General features: G+C 31.5%; 1 protein-coding gene across 2 annotated transcripts in view; it reads right to left on the bottom strand.

Annotated features, from left to right (window-relative positions):
• Positions 1 to 15,768, bottom strand: part of LOC145285923 (guanylate cyclase 32E-like) — a 1,316,276-nt gene that overhangs the window by 412,793 nt on the left and 887,715 nt on the right. For both annotated transcript variants that reach the window (XM_080134424.1, XM_080134425.1), the window contains exons 4-5: positions 8,672 to 8,850; positions 2,344 to 2,479 (exon numbers count right to left, since the gene is read on the bottom strand). In XM_080134424.1, coding sequence (XP_079990550.1) covers positions 2,344 to 2,479; positions 8,672 to 8,850 — 315 coding nt within the window. The remainder of the gene's footprint in view (positions 1 to 2,343; positions 2,480 to 8,671; positions 8,851 to 15,768) is intronic.

Below are 15,768 nucleotides of genomic sequence, written 5' to 3'. Positions count from 1 at the left end.
TTATATAATTTTAATCATTGACACACACATTATATATATGCATATATATACATATATATATATATATATATATATATATACACATATATATATTACACGACACAATCACGTTCACACACAGGTTCTCAGTGGATTACCGAAGTTAAGGAACAATGTAGCTGGTCAGTATTAGATGTGTGATGATTTATGCACGCTAGGAGCTGCATGTAACGCGCCGAGACGTAAACATTGTCAGATTGGTATCTTGGTGCACGTTTAATTCGCTGTTAAGTACGCATCCCAAGTATTCGTTAAGACATAAGTATAGGAAAATGAAAACTCTGATGTAAAACCTGAAATTTAGTCTATGATTTGTCTTGTGGCAGTCATTGCACTGACAAAATTAGAAGTTGTACAAAAGAAATTTGCTTACTTTTGCACAAAGCCTTAAGCTCTATATACAAAAAAAAAAAAATAATAATCACATATGTAGATTTCACACGGCGGAGCTCGTACCTCGATAGCGACCAAAGATTCCCTCATCATATGCATTAACTGGAATTGTTGGTTGTTTTTGTTTTACGGCATATGAACCCATTTTTAGGTTATTTAATGCCGAATCCAGTGATTTTGAAGAATAATTTTTGAATAGAGTATATTTGTTGTTGTTTTTTAAGTCGGTTTCTACTTAACCCATAGTTGGGACCCTAACATGTACAACCACTCCGGGTCATAGTAGACCCGGGATCAGGGGCAATTAAAGGGTGGCTCTCCAAAAGCCGCAAGCTGGGCCTCACCATCGGATATAGTTTTAGATCATATTCAGTAGCTTAACCGGAATGAGATAAACTGACCGTTTTAATGTTTACTTAAATTTGCCATAAACAGTACATTGACATGAAAAAGAAACACAAAAAAATGAGCAGATGTAACATAATTGTATAACATCGCTTTTTATGCTAAAGTAAAACTAATTGTAACTGTATGACTAAAACATTTATATATATATATATATATTTATATATATATATATATGTATATATATATATATATATATATATATATATATATATATATACTAGCAAAAGTACCCGTCGTTGACTGGGTTCAAAAACAGCATACAGAATATGGACTCTGATTTATGAAAGTATGATAGGTTATGAAAAGGAAGGGTCCGAATTTGGGGGTATCAAAACCAAAGCAGAATATGATGAAAGTACAGATAAAATAGATAAACATCATAATTTATTATACCATACGTGTTCACACTGAAACACTTATCACAATATTCTGTGGATCAATATTAAAAAAACCTTAAAATTTGTGACATATTTCCATTCTATGAAGGTCAGGTGCGGACGAACACCCCATAATTTTATTATAGCATATTTCTTCAAACTGAAACACAATTATCAAAGTATACTTACGCAGATAGATATGTATAGTCTTTATTAAAGTGTGTGCCTATTTCTATTCTATGGAGGACAGGCGCGAACTTAGATCCCCCAGTTTTATTATAACACCCCTATTTAAGTTAAAACATACTTATCAAAGTATTCTTATGTACATCTATATCGAAAGCACTCGTAAACGTTTTTTTTTTTAATTTTTAAATTTTTTATTTCCATACTTTGTGGACCAGGCGCGAACGCAGACCCAACAATTTTAATGCACCACCGTTCTACAGGATAAAACATACCCATTCCTGTGTCTCGATACATCTTCTATCATCATTATATGTAATCAGTTTTTTTTTAAATAGTCCACCGTATAGGAGCCTATTCGTGACCAGACACACACACACACACACAAAATTCAGCTTTATATTATATATATATATATATATATATATATAAATATATATATATATAAATATATATATATATTTTTATATTTTGTGTACAGAAAGTTGTTAGTTGAGACAGGTCATTGGTACCGTCGGTTTCAAGCCCGATAATAAGGCCCGTTTAAGGTATCCTTATCAAGCTCTCTTCAGCCAATATTCGTCACGAGACGAATATTGGCTGAAGAGAGCTTGATAAGGATACCTTAAACGGGCCTTATTATCGGGCTTGAAACCGACGGTACCAATGACCTGTCTCAACTAACAGCTTTCTGTACACAAAACATAAGTACGCTCTTAAAATTTGGATTTTCCTTTTAATTGAGCACTCTGCTGGAATTCTTTTTCAAAAAAAAAAACTAATCATATATATATATATATATATATATATATAGTGATGTGGTTCTCGGCTGAATAACTGTATCGGACATGCATTCAAGAATCAAAACAATGCATATAATATGATGTGGTCATGGGCCTATTAATTACAAATTACATTTAAATAGAAATGATGTACTCACTTTCGAAGGTTTTGTTTCGAATTCTGCTGATCACTGCTGTTCCATTCCTGATATCCAAATTCTCGGACAACATTTCGTGGATGCAACGGGCGTAAAGAAATACTGCGTCATAAAGATGAGCCGCAAAGAGAGGAATCTGCAAGAAAACACAAAAAATTTAAATGATGAAAGTAACGAGTTTTCAAAACATGAGTTTTGATCTGTACATAAGCACATCTATAGTGAAGTAGACTAAGATCAAGTAACGGTCAATATTATCAAACATATTTTCTACGTAAGTGTACAATTATTTATATCGGAACAAATATGCCTCATCCGCCATATTCATTGGATCTCTCGCCAATCGATTAAGACTTTTTCAAACATCTGGAAAATTTACTGCGCGAAAATTCCTACAAAAGTCGATATGATGCCTATGCAAATGGGACGAATAAACTTCGATTATAATTGTTCTCAATTCAATTGATAATGTTTATTATGTAAAAAGATATAATCTTTGGAAGTTGAACGTCAAAAACATTATTTTTTCACCAAACTTATAAACACATAATACATTTAGATTGCATACGGCTGAGCTTATAGTACGAAATCCACCGGCGAGTCAATCATCATAGATATTTACTGAAAATGAGATAACTTTGCAGTTAGCATGATAAGATGTTGGCACGAAGAAAAAAGATACAAGCTGATGCATAATAACTGTCAAACATCATTTTTTTATTATGCTAAAATAAACGTAATCCTGGATATATGACAAAAAACCTTCATAGTTTATGAGGAAACATATCGCATACTTACAATAACCTGGAAAGATTCTGGAAGGAAAACTATGATGATTAACTCGAAAGTTCTTCTGGATTATAATTGGTAATTACACATTACATTTAAATAGAAATGATGTACTCACTTTCGAAGGTTTTGTTTCGAACCATCCATTAAAAAAAAACAGCGAACAGAATTTTTATATGAAACTAAACAAATGTGGTATTGCACAGTATGTAACCATTCTCTCCAGTACTTATATATGGCTGCTTTTTAAATCTTCGAAAACAGCTACATGATATGCGGCTGAGGATCCTTGCTTTCATTGATAAAATATTAGTTAAGGTTCTCTGTTTTCATCCTAATATAGTTGAATTCTATTTTGTAATCAAAGACGTTTTAGAAGTAAGATAATGTAGGTACTAACGCTGCTATAGGTAAAATTTTGCTTTTTTTTTTGTTATTCGAAAATTAAAGCTTTATTCTTTATATAATTTTTTTTTACATTTTATTTACTCCAAGCTTCTTTATATATATATATATATATATATATATATATATATATATATATATATATATATATATATGACTTTTATGTTATGATCATTTATATGTCGCTACACATTCACGACAATATTTCGGCTAGCTAGCCAGTTACAAGTAACTACACACTCTTTCAGCCTATATTTTTATGCGAAAGATAAGTTGTAAAATAATAAAAATGATATCTTGCTCTACTTCGGACTGTTTCATTAATCTTGTAAATATTCATTGGTTGAGTTATATACATGTACATATATATATATATATATGTGTGTGTCTGTGTGTGTGTGTGTGTGTGTGCGTGTGGGGGTGTATCTATTCCTGCAAAACTGTTCAATTAATGGTTTGATAAAAATGTTTCCACACACATTGGAAAATCTGTAGAAAAACCAAAAATCTGGACTTCAATCTTCAGCATCCCATTGCAGACCAATTACTTCTTTGTCTGTAATGAGTTGTTTTTTTTTAATCCTGGCAAAAACACCATACTCAAACAATATTGATTCGATCATAAGAAAGCTACAGCTGATGCGCTTACTGTAATTTTACATAGGATCATTGAATCTACCGACAGGGGATTCAATTTTTGAGTAATAGCAATCGATATATCTATGGTATTTGACAAGGGTTTGCATAGAGATCTACTTCACAAGATCTCCAGCCATAGAATATCTGGAAATATCTGCTCAACTGTCGCACTCATCATTTCCGACTGGTTTATACAAGTAGTCACTAGTGAACAACATTTTAAAAGTCAAGATATCAACGATGACGTTTCTCATGGATGCATTTCGGACCCACTTCTCCCCCTTTCATTAATAATCTCCAAAATCTATATTCTAAGCTCATCCTTCGGCATATACTCAGGCAATAATACCATCAGTGGTAAAAAAAAATCAAAGGCCAACAGTTTAGTGTTGAGATATTGTGTTGCAAAAAAATGGCGGCAGTAAATCAAATCGGTGAAGAATCAATGCAGTTATGATTTCGAGTGTTTAGTAAATCTTAGTAATAAAGATGGCGGCGAAGAATCAATGCAGTTATAGTTTCGAGTGTTTGATTATTCTTAGTAACAAAGATGGCGGCGAAGAATCAATGCAGTCGCGATTTCGAGTGTTGAGTAATTCTTAGTAACAAATATGGCGGCGAAGAATTAATGCAGTCAGGATTCAGTCGTTTTGAGACAGAGATTGGCAGCGAACAGAATTAAATCCAAAATTCAATATTTATTTAGATAACGTTTGATACTTCTGATTGGTTGATTGATTAAAAACGATCGTCGAAGCCATCGGAGTTATATCCTCTTTAGTAATCAAAAACATTTTTACACACCCTGTTTTTTGATATAATTAAAAATTCCTTTCTCACTCTTATTGGTTTGACTTAAGAAAACACCCAACTTTTTTTACTTTTTGGGGAAGGAATAGTCTTTATGCTGATTCGTCCAAAAATATCAATATATTGGTATAATGTGCGCAAAATAAGCCATTTTTAATAATATAAACTTTTGTGTTTGTTCAAAGTTTTTTTTGGATTTTTTGCTTTTTGTTCTTTTTTTTAATACATATAAAACACAGCTACACATATTGTTCATATATATACATATATATATATATATATATATATATATATATACAAAAATACATATAAATATAATTATATTGCCATATTTATCTACAAACACAAATGCATACAAATATACATACATTTCAAATTCATACATATATAGACATACAGATATACATTATTTTCAAATATATATATATATATAAGCATGCAAATATGCACACCTTTCAAATATATACAAACAAAAACTTGAAACATTCTGTTAGATGACTTATTTGGTATATATATATATATAAATATATATATATACATATATATATATACATATATATATATGTATATATATATATAATAGTCGCAGTTTAACATAATGTAAATTTTCCAAGACAATTTACATTATTATTATTATTATTATTATTATTATTATTATTATTATTATTATTATTATTATTTATTTATTTATTTATTTATTTATTTTTTTCTCTTTGTGTGGTTCCGATTTCTCATGTTGTGTTTCATGTTGTGTTTCTTAAAATAGATTTACTCATGATTAAATTCCAAAATGTTCGGCTATAAATTGTTTATAGGTCTAGTGAAAATGACGGCTATATTATTCTCAGATGTTACATAACAAATGGTAATATATTTTTTAATTATTTCAACTCTTATGAAATATCTAATATCAGTATGCTTCGACATTTGATGTGTCATAGAATTATTTTCTAATAGGCTACTACTCTAATTGACACAATGAATTACTATTGCTTTTTCTTTTACTTAGATCTGGCTTATAAGTATGCCCGAATGTGTAAGTTCCATAAACTCTGTCTCACGCGTAGAAAGGGCAACAATTTGTTGTCTTTTTTAGTTTTTCAGGAGATCATAGGTCCAGTATTTGACAGTTGAAAACAGTATCCCGTTATACTTTTTCGATCCTCAGAGTTTCCCCAATCTGAATCCGAAACTCCTGCTAAATTTAGGAGATATGTCGATATTTTAATATGAAAAATTGTTCCTACGGCTCCTTTAAGAATAACGAACGATTTTTTTAGCACGTGTTAATTCTTAATTGTCGGTATTGTTTTGTTACAGTAAAACATATATCAGTCCTAGTTGCAGTGATAAGATAGATTAGACTGCCAATAATTTCTCTGTATAATCAATTGTCTATTAATTTAGTTTCTTTATCTATATTTTTATTTATATCTATGTCAACAAGAGTTATACGTGGTTTGCAATCTTCCATTCTCAACTTGGGAAGATTCGGTTCATTGATATGGTCGCATTTGCACAGGAAAACTGTATACCAAGGAACTATGACAATTGCCCAATATTGGTTATTTTAAATATTTAATTGAATTTATTTTTTTACATATTTTAAAGTGTTGTCACAATTTGAGATGAGTAATATATAGTCAACCTAAAAACCTAAGATCAACAATTATTACCTATATTTTTGTTATACATTTACGTGTCTACGGGACATTGCTTAAAATCTTGTTCTATTAAATAATTATGGAGTGTTAAATTCAAATTGTGAGCACTTAGTTTTAGACCGTACAGTGATTTATTCAGTTTCCATACGAATATATTTTTCATTTCAATAAGCATTTTTCACACCCATTTATATTGTATTGAGCGGCAAATGGCAATAAATTCTAATTGTAATTAAATTTGTCGTTGGTGAAAATGTGGCAAAATATTCCACTCCAGAAATTTGTGAAAAACCTTTTGCAACAAATCTTGCTTTAAAAGTTCCACTGTCAGAGACTGTGATTTTTTTTAGATAAAATTCAGCGAGAAGAAATTATATTTTCATCCTTTGGTTTTGCCACCATTTGATATTAATTTCAGATAATTTAGATTTCATAGCTTTTTTCCATTCTTGGTGATTTTCTGAATTAATCACCTCATTATAACTTTCTGGTGCGTTTTTCAACGAGTAACAGTAATTCACTGTAAATTCTTGTATCTTTTCAATTTTTGGGTATCTACGTGTCCAGTTAATATTTACTGCAATTGTTGTAAGTGTTAATAGTTTCCTTGATAAAAATACGAAGTAATATTCCCTCGGGTTTTTCGTCCGCTGGTTCGTGATTTTTTAAAATTATATGTATCATTGAATTTTACACATCTAACCTTTTTATGGCATTTTGACTTACTTGGAAAGAAGATTGTATATGCCAAACTGCTTTTTATCTTAACCTACGAAAATACCTTTTTTCGCTTTTAATGTTTAGATTACGGTTATCTTCTATGAATGCAAAGCAATTTGAACCAAATATATGCATTCGGTTCAATTTTGTTTTACACCGCAAATGCTTCATACAGGGTTTTGCCCAATCTTCTATTGGACGATCTATTTTTGATATATGCTGCCGTTATTAAAGCGTACGTCCATAAACTATACGATAATTTTGATTCGATATGTAGACATCTTGCCATCTCGAAAACATCTTTCAGTGGTGGAGTTTTGAAATGAGAAATATGGCGTTGATTTCTTGTGTTTAATACCATGGTTAATTAATAGAAGTTCAAAGTAAATTAAGTCCCATTGTCTTAGCGAATACATTTTACCGAGCCGTACGAGGCGATATCAACTAAATATTTATTAATGGCTAGGATAGTGTTCTGTTTGTTTTTTTAGGAAATAAACCACAATTAAACCTGAATAATTGTCAACAAAATTCAATACATACATTAAATTATCTCTTCACATCGGGCCTGTCAAGTCACAGTCGACAAGTAAGAGAATTTTCGTGGCCTTTTTGTCTGGTGTTTTGCTTATATATTTTGCCATTTTACTCTGTGCATAAAGATTTTTGGGAGATCGTCTGAAAGTATTATTTTCATCTTATTTTACTACATTTGGTAATTTTTTAATATCAGCTGTATAGCAGTGTCGCAGAAATTTATACCAGGTTTCCATGTCGTGACAGGCAGCTTTTTGCGGCAACCATACTTTTTAAATGATATAGTCGGCTATTTTCTTTAATGTCAAATACAGTTTATTTTGGGTATATCAATTTTGACTTGTTTTGGCCAAGTTTTATATTCGGTTCTTGTTTACTGGCGATCTGAACGGAAAATGTGTCTTGCTTAAATGTAGGTATAAATAGAAGAATTTTTTAAGAATACAGTTACAAATTTCGTCTTTATTATTTTTTGATAATATTTTAGCATCGCCTCTATTACAAAACTATATAATTTATTTGACTGCCGTCGGCAAGTTCGACAAAATTACTCTGTGGATTAAAGTTTGAACCAAAATTAATAAGATCAGATTCCTTGGTTATAATGTGTTATTTAACGCCAAAGTCTACAAGACTTAAGTGTGTGTATATATACACATATATATATATATATATATATATATATATATATATATATATATATATATATATATATATATATAATGCGAAATTAAATTGTTTAAAAACATGAAAATATATCTAACCTTTTTCTTTTCGTTGAACGGGTTAGGGAAATTGAATGGCGGTTTAACGTTGTAGCGGTTGACTTCTTCCTGGAACTTATCGTATCCCTCATCTGACGGCGCCCGTGGCGAAAGAACAAGCAGTGAACGGGCTGCGGCACTACAGCTCTTGTTATTATTTGTTGGGTCATCCATTGCTCCTAGGATATTAGAAAATAGGAAGAATTAGTTCATTCAAGTCGGTGTTTCGTAAAAAATGATAAAAGCAATGCACTAATAGTAACAATAAACGGTTCAATTAACCACCCAATTACAATATTCGTGATGCAACCAACACCGAATACCATAACCGTAGCCGGGTAATTCGTTGAGTTATGCCCTCAAGCGTAGACCTGTTTGTATTTACATTATGATGCTTGCAATGGTCCTGTTTAAATAACTTGGATCGGTAGAGACCATGAGTTGAACATTTTGTAACTTTCAGACATGATAGAATGCTCCTATCGCTCTTGTGATTTGTACACAACTGGCCAACTACTAGATTGTCTGCAACAAAAAAAAAAACGTTTTTCATCAATTATTCATTAGAAATCTTGCTTTCAGGTACTTACAATACCTTCCAGCAGTCAAACTTCAGAAAGCGTGCGTTGGACAGACAGAAAAAAATCAAATCAACACAACGAGAACAACTGTTACGTTGAAAACGATTTGTTTATTAGGTAAAAAATCTGAAATAAAAATAAAATAAACAGAGGAGTTAAAAAATGAAAAAAAATAAATGAAAAGAAAATAATAAAACAATAGAAATGGAATCATGTCGTCTTTTCTATTGCGATAATTTTATCGTTATACCCTGAAATTTGTGAGTAAAAGGAAAAAAGTTTTCTTTGTAAAATTGGTATCGATTTCTGAGTCTGACATAAAAATTCCCGAGTTCGTGAAGAAAAGAAAAAGGATAGAGTTTATGTCGTGTTAAGTTAAAATAATACAAATAATACAAATTACCAAGTATCACATAAAAATTCTTTAAAGAAGAATGAGATTCGTTATTATAAGGGTTAAATGCAAAATGTCTGAATATAACTTTGCTGTGGAAGTGTATGTGCGGGAGTAGGTTTGCGTGATGGTTGTAGCGGTCGTTTCTCGGTTGATTAATGTGTGGATACAACTTGAGGTCGTGACAATTATGCAAGATCATCGTTTATTATCGTGTAACAGATACACAGAACTGATGTCGGCGGAGTAACTTTCTGTTAAAAGCAGCAGATTTATTAATATACATATTACAAAATATCAATATATAAAAAAACGAAATAAAAATGTGGCTATTAATGGAAAGACTTTAATGCATAACGTGTAGATATAAACAGGTTCTGCGTGTGGATATGTGTGAGAAAATGTCTTATCGATTGTTGTAGTGTTGGTTAATTTGATTAATGGCTGCCTGTCACTTTAGGTCGTGATAGCAAATGTGAAATCATCACCGATTAGCTTCTGACACTTGGATACACACAAGAGGCGAAATTCAATGGGTTAAATTGTTTATTCCTGGTTTTAGATTAGTGATATGGGGTTTAAAATGTTGAGATGGTTGAAAACGTTATGGTTAGGGTTATGGTTAGGGTTATGGTTCTAAGGGAACGTACAACTAATAAGTGACAGGTTTTTGGTGCGTCCAGGATCCAAAAAAAAGTATATATATATATATATATATATATATATATATATATATATATATATATATATATATAGGTTTGGATGTCGCCACCCTTGTCTCACTAATAGATCCATTACAGAGATTATCCATAAAGTACACACACACACACACACACACGCACACACACACACACACACATATATATATACATATATATATGTATATATATATATATATATATATATATATATATATATTACAATAGAAAAATGCGCGCATGAACTGTAATATGGTTGAGATTAAACATTGAAAAGTAAAGAACTAAATGATAAAGATGGAAAAGAAAATGACAATATATTCTAGTAAAAAATATAATAAATTTATAACTTAAAATATTGCAGCATTGGAATTTAAAACAAATTAAGGCTGCATTACTTTAAGTTATAACTCCCAAAATATCAAGCACCTTAGTGTTATTTGTTCAAAATTGGGCCAGCCGTTTCCGAGTCCATAAAAAACGAATTCACTCATTCACCCGCATACAGACGAAGATACTTTTGTATGATATTCGAAATAGAGATAAGAATTTACCATCGTCATTTCTGCCATGAAAGCAAAAAAAACAAAAAACAAGTGAAGCTGCATGCCACCCCATGAGTGCACAGTGAACGAGGCATAAAAAATGACTAAGTTTAGCATTGCCCCCCCATTACACCTCATAAGTCCCCAGGGGTCGTCAAATCCTGATGAAAATGAATAAATGGTGCAATTTTAAGCCTTGACATATGTAAATGTAAGTTCTGAACCATTCAAAAAAGAAATGAATAAGTCCATCATTTTCCCTGCCATTCAACCCCAAAGCTTCCCAAGGCCTTAACATATTTAAATTTGTGTTCAGCTCCATGCAAAACATCTAAATAGACATACACAGAAAATTTGTTACAAATATGGTAAAATAGTCCCAAAAATGGAGTGCTTTTATTAGCCCTAAATATGCCCCTGGGGGGCACACCGAAGAGTTATCGCGAAGTATAGACAAACAAAATTATATAGAAATCAGTTAGTTACAATATTTCAGAAAGTTTTATAAAACTCCAAGATATCATTTTTTTTTAATAAGCACAAAAGTTTCCATTTTAGTCATTTTAACCCGAAATACCCCCAGGGGGCAACCGGAGTTTTCAGGGAAAACCCGTTCTGTTACTTGTTTACACATATCATGTTTAATGTTTGTGCAAAATTTCAAAAAGTTCCAAGGCATAATTATTGAGAAAAGTGCAGACAGACGAACGGACGAACAGACAAGCATGAATTTACAGGTCCACCCTCCTTTTTCGAGAGACCAAACAATAATAATTCATATTTTATAGGAATTATTTTCTGTACTATCAATAATAACACATGCTTTAACAAGGACGCTCTTTTAATAGTCAATCGTTCAGTTATTTAATGGATCTATTTCAACCTAAGCCCCACCCCTGGCGCTTTTTGTTATAAATATTTTAGAATTAATATATCCTAGTGTTTTGCTTAATGATGTTAATTTTTACTTTTTACTTTTTTTTACTTTAATTTTTACTTTTTACTAGAACTACGATATCTCGGAAGTATGTAGCAAACTTAACTTTTTCGAGTATAAAACACGGCTGCTTGATCTTATGATTTGTTATTTTACATAAACACGTTTACTGAAGGTAAACGTACAAAAGTCAAGTACTATAGTTCAATTTAGTTTACAAGGAACACTGAGTTCGAATATTGCATCGACAGAAACGTTGTGCAAATAACACGCAGTATGAAGACACTATTCCGATTACTAGAAATAATACGACAAAAAATGTTCACATATTTATCTCTGATTGTAATCAACCCTAACCCTAACCCTAACCTTAACCCTAACCCTAACACTAACCCTTACTCTAACCCTAACCTTAACCACAATATAGAAAATAACGTTTTCCTGTTTCCTCACTAATTAGTAAAGCTAACAGACGCAAGATATAAAACGATATTTTGGATTTGTTTTTGATTATATAAGTAAAAAGCCACAATATAGAAACGAAGTTTTTTTTTATGTTTGCCTCTTAATGTAATAACTTTTTACATAGAAAATTAGAGTTTACCTTTGATAGCCTGCTTTGTGTAAAAATGTTACAGCTACCATTGCATTTGACCAGAAAGATGGGGATTCAATAGAATTTTCGTAGAAACCGTCAATATTTACGTTTAGATGCATTTTAACCAACATCCGTGTTGTAACCTCCCTTTGTCTATGATAATAATGAGTGCAGATTACTTTTGTTGAATTTCTTTAGAATTAATGAATTTTTGCGTTAGTTTTTGTGTTAAATTTTGTGTTATTTTTTGTGCTAATTTTTTATGGTAATTTTTTGTGTTAATTTTTTATGTTAATTTTTGTTTTGTAAGAATTACTGAATCATTTCTTGTGAATTAGTGAATTTTTGTGTTCGCGAAAATTGGCAACTATAATTTCTGCTCAGTTCATTAGAATACCATGCATGCTTGCAGTCGTACTATGATTCTTGCTACTCCATTCTAACAATGTGGATTCAAGATATATATGGCTGGAGATTGCGAAATCTTACACTTACAAGCAGAAACAAACTTGCAGAGATTAACCATTTTACTAAGACTGAACAGAAGTCAGGAGTGAGCATTAATGACACAGCAATAATTCAGTAAATAAGGCAGATTTTTGAGAAGATAAAAGATTATACTTTTTTATATTTTTCTCAACTTTCCCCATTGCAAATTATGGGAAAATACTCAAGAGTCAATACCCCACTGTTGGTATAATTATATTTATTTCTAATAATGTTTATCGAAATTAAGTACCGTAGAGGTGAGTCAAGATTAATATGCATTCTTCTATAATCCATAATCACATTGACACACTGGTTTTAGTTAGATCACCAAAGTAAGCAACGGTGAGTCTAGTCACTACCATATGGTTGATCAGAATACCATGCCTTGTATGTCAGAGAACGTTGACAACTCTCTGCAGAATTACTAAAGCCTAACGTCATGATGTTTTTGACCGGGTTATATATCCGACTAGGGATGTGTGTGAACTTGATATTCCCACGAAACCTCCACATTCGGTCGAAATTCGGTTCAACTCTCATCGAGTGAATGCCGATGACTAGTTGACTGTATACTTCTAGATATGTGTACCAAACACAATTAAATGATTTTCTGCTCTGGTCGGGGACTAACCTAGGAGAACTGCCAGAAGGTTTTACATGCTTCCACGCAATCCATAATTTATTATGTTCTACACCGCCCAAAAATAAACTACTGTTGATTTTCTAAAATAATAAAGTCACCTCACACACACACAAACACACACACACACACAATCACACACACAATCACACACACACACACACAGGGATATATATGTTAGCAGACTGCCCTGCGTTAATCGATCGTAAATAAGCTTAAATATGATGTTTTTGTGCGTATTTATTATATAGAGTCAGTGTTTTTTGTTTAATTCATTATTATATTGCATATAATATGAAGTAAGGACTTAAAATGTTTAAAAAATATATGCCTTCTGTGCCATCAGGTATAATCGAAACATTTAGCTCCTCAGCGTTATTCGCTACCATAAAAACTAAGGTTAAATGCATATCAAAACTATAGCAATTAAATGACTTTCTCATTACATCTTCACCCCAAACAAGGCACATTGCCACTTTGATGTAGTGGCTACTATCAGGGGCATAAGCTACTGGGGTACTAGGTGGGGAGTTGGGCAGCAAGATATCGGTTCACGTTACACTTGAACTTCTGCATGTCAGTACAGTTGGGGAAGCAGGAACCCGGAAGGGAATTCCAAATCTAGCGGTTCTGGAGAAGAAACTACTGGAATAGAAGGCTCTCTTACATCTAGGGATCTCAACTGTGAAGGGGTGGGGTTTTGCTGCCTGTCTGCTTGTCGGGGGGCACTTACAGCGAGAGGGTACAAGTGCTTGCAGTTCGTCGGAGCATTCACCGTTAAAGTACTTGTAGAACAAGCAGAAGGGTGCTACATTTCGTCTATGGGACAGAGGCTGAAGCTTAGATGACAGTTCAGGATATTTTTATGCATGCGTTAACAATACACATTAGTTCATCTTTTGCAGGCCAACGTCCAATTACACAAGTTTGACTTTTTAGCATTTTTTTGTTTTTCGGGTGAAAACCAAATCAAATTCGCTCTTGTCACTCATCCGACAGAGGTCGTCTACCGTAATTAAAATCGATTCGAATAAAAGTAAATCTGCGCCCTATGTTATAATGTTCTGAGTTAAAATAACCTTTTAGTAATCAACGTTCCGTCAGTCCGCTAATATGTCGTCTCCTTACCCAACGAAAACAATGTTTCGAATGGACACATCTACTATTATTAATAGCTCCTATTATTTTATTTCTACGTTTTTGTGTATATGTGGTTATAGAGTTTGTTTTTATATGTAATTGCTTTAGACAGCATTTCTTTTTCTTCTTCTTTGTTCATTTAGATATTCCTTGGACTGAGAGGCTTAACAAAAGCATGAATTTTAAAATCTGCTTGTATTAAACTATTTATAAATGTCTACACAAAATTATTTTTTAACATATAACCAATACGTTATATATTTAATAATAATTATAGTAAATAATTTTAGATATATACATATATATATCCATATATATATATATATATATATATATATATATATATTATATTATATTATATATATATATATATAAGTAACCATATAGATATATGCATTCATGTATATATACACACACACATATATATATATATATGTATATATATAAATAACCATATAGATATATGCATTCATGTATATATATATACATATACATATATATATATATGTATATATATGTATATATATATATACATGGATGTCAAGGGTTCCAAATTAGATTCAAAGTTTAAAAATATGAGGTTTGCGGTCTCTACCAAATTACTCGGCCAATGTTTTTATCTAAAATTTGGAAACATTACATAAAGTGTATTCAGACATAGGGAAAACTATTTAATCGGTTGTTGACTGAAAATTTGACTGCTACTCGGGCGGAAAGAAAAAAAATTAGAATTTCCTGGTAACGCCATTAAATGAAACCGCCATTTTTATAGTTATAAATTGCAAAAATGTACGTGCACTTTAAAACAACGCGTGAAAAAGAGTAGGAGATGCAGGAAAAACAATATAAAAACAAACCCGGCATAAACTTGAAGCAAGCATTATGACGCTTTCAAAGGTAACCCGAAAAGGGGAAATAATCATTAGAAATGCTTTTAACAAAGCCAAATGTGAATCCAATTGAGTAAAATTAGTCCGGTTGAAAAAATAAAACGCATTTAAAATTCATGAAAATTGTTTTTACACAGTTATTTTAGCAGTTAAAAAATTTCACAGTTGGTTTCCCGTTGTTTCTG

The sequence above is a fragment of the Euprymna scolopes genome, chromosome 10 (genome assembly GCF_053919585.1).
Source record: "Euprymna scolopes isolate OS-2025 chromosome 10, ASM5391958v1, whole genome shotgun sequence".
In the NCBI taxonomy this organism is placed as follows: Eukaryota; Metazoa; Mollusca; class Cephalopoda; order Sepiida; family Sepiolidae; genus Euprymna; species Euprymna scolopes.
This window is presented reverse-complemented; position numbering and strand designations above follow the sequence as displayed.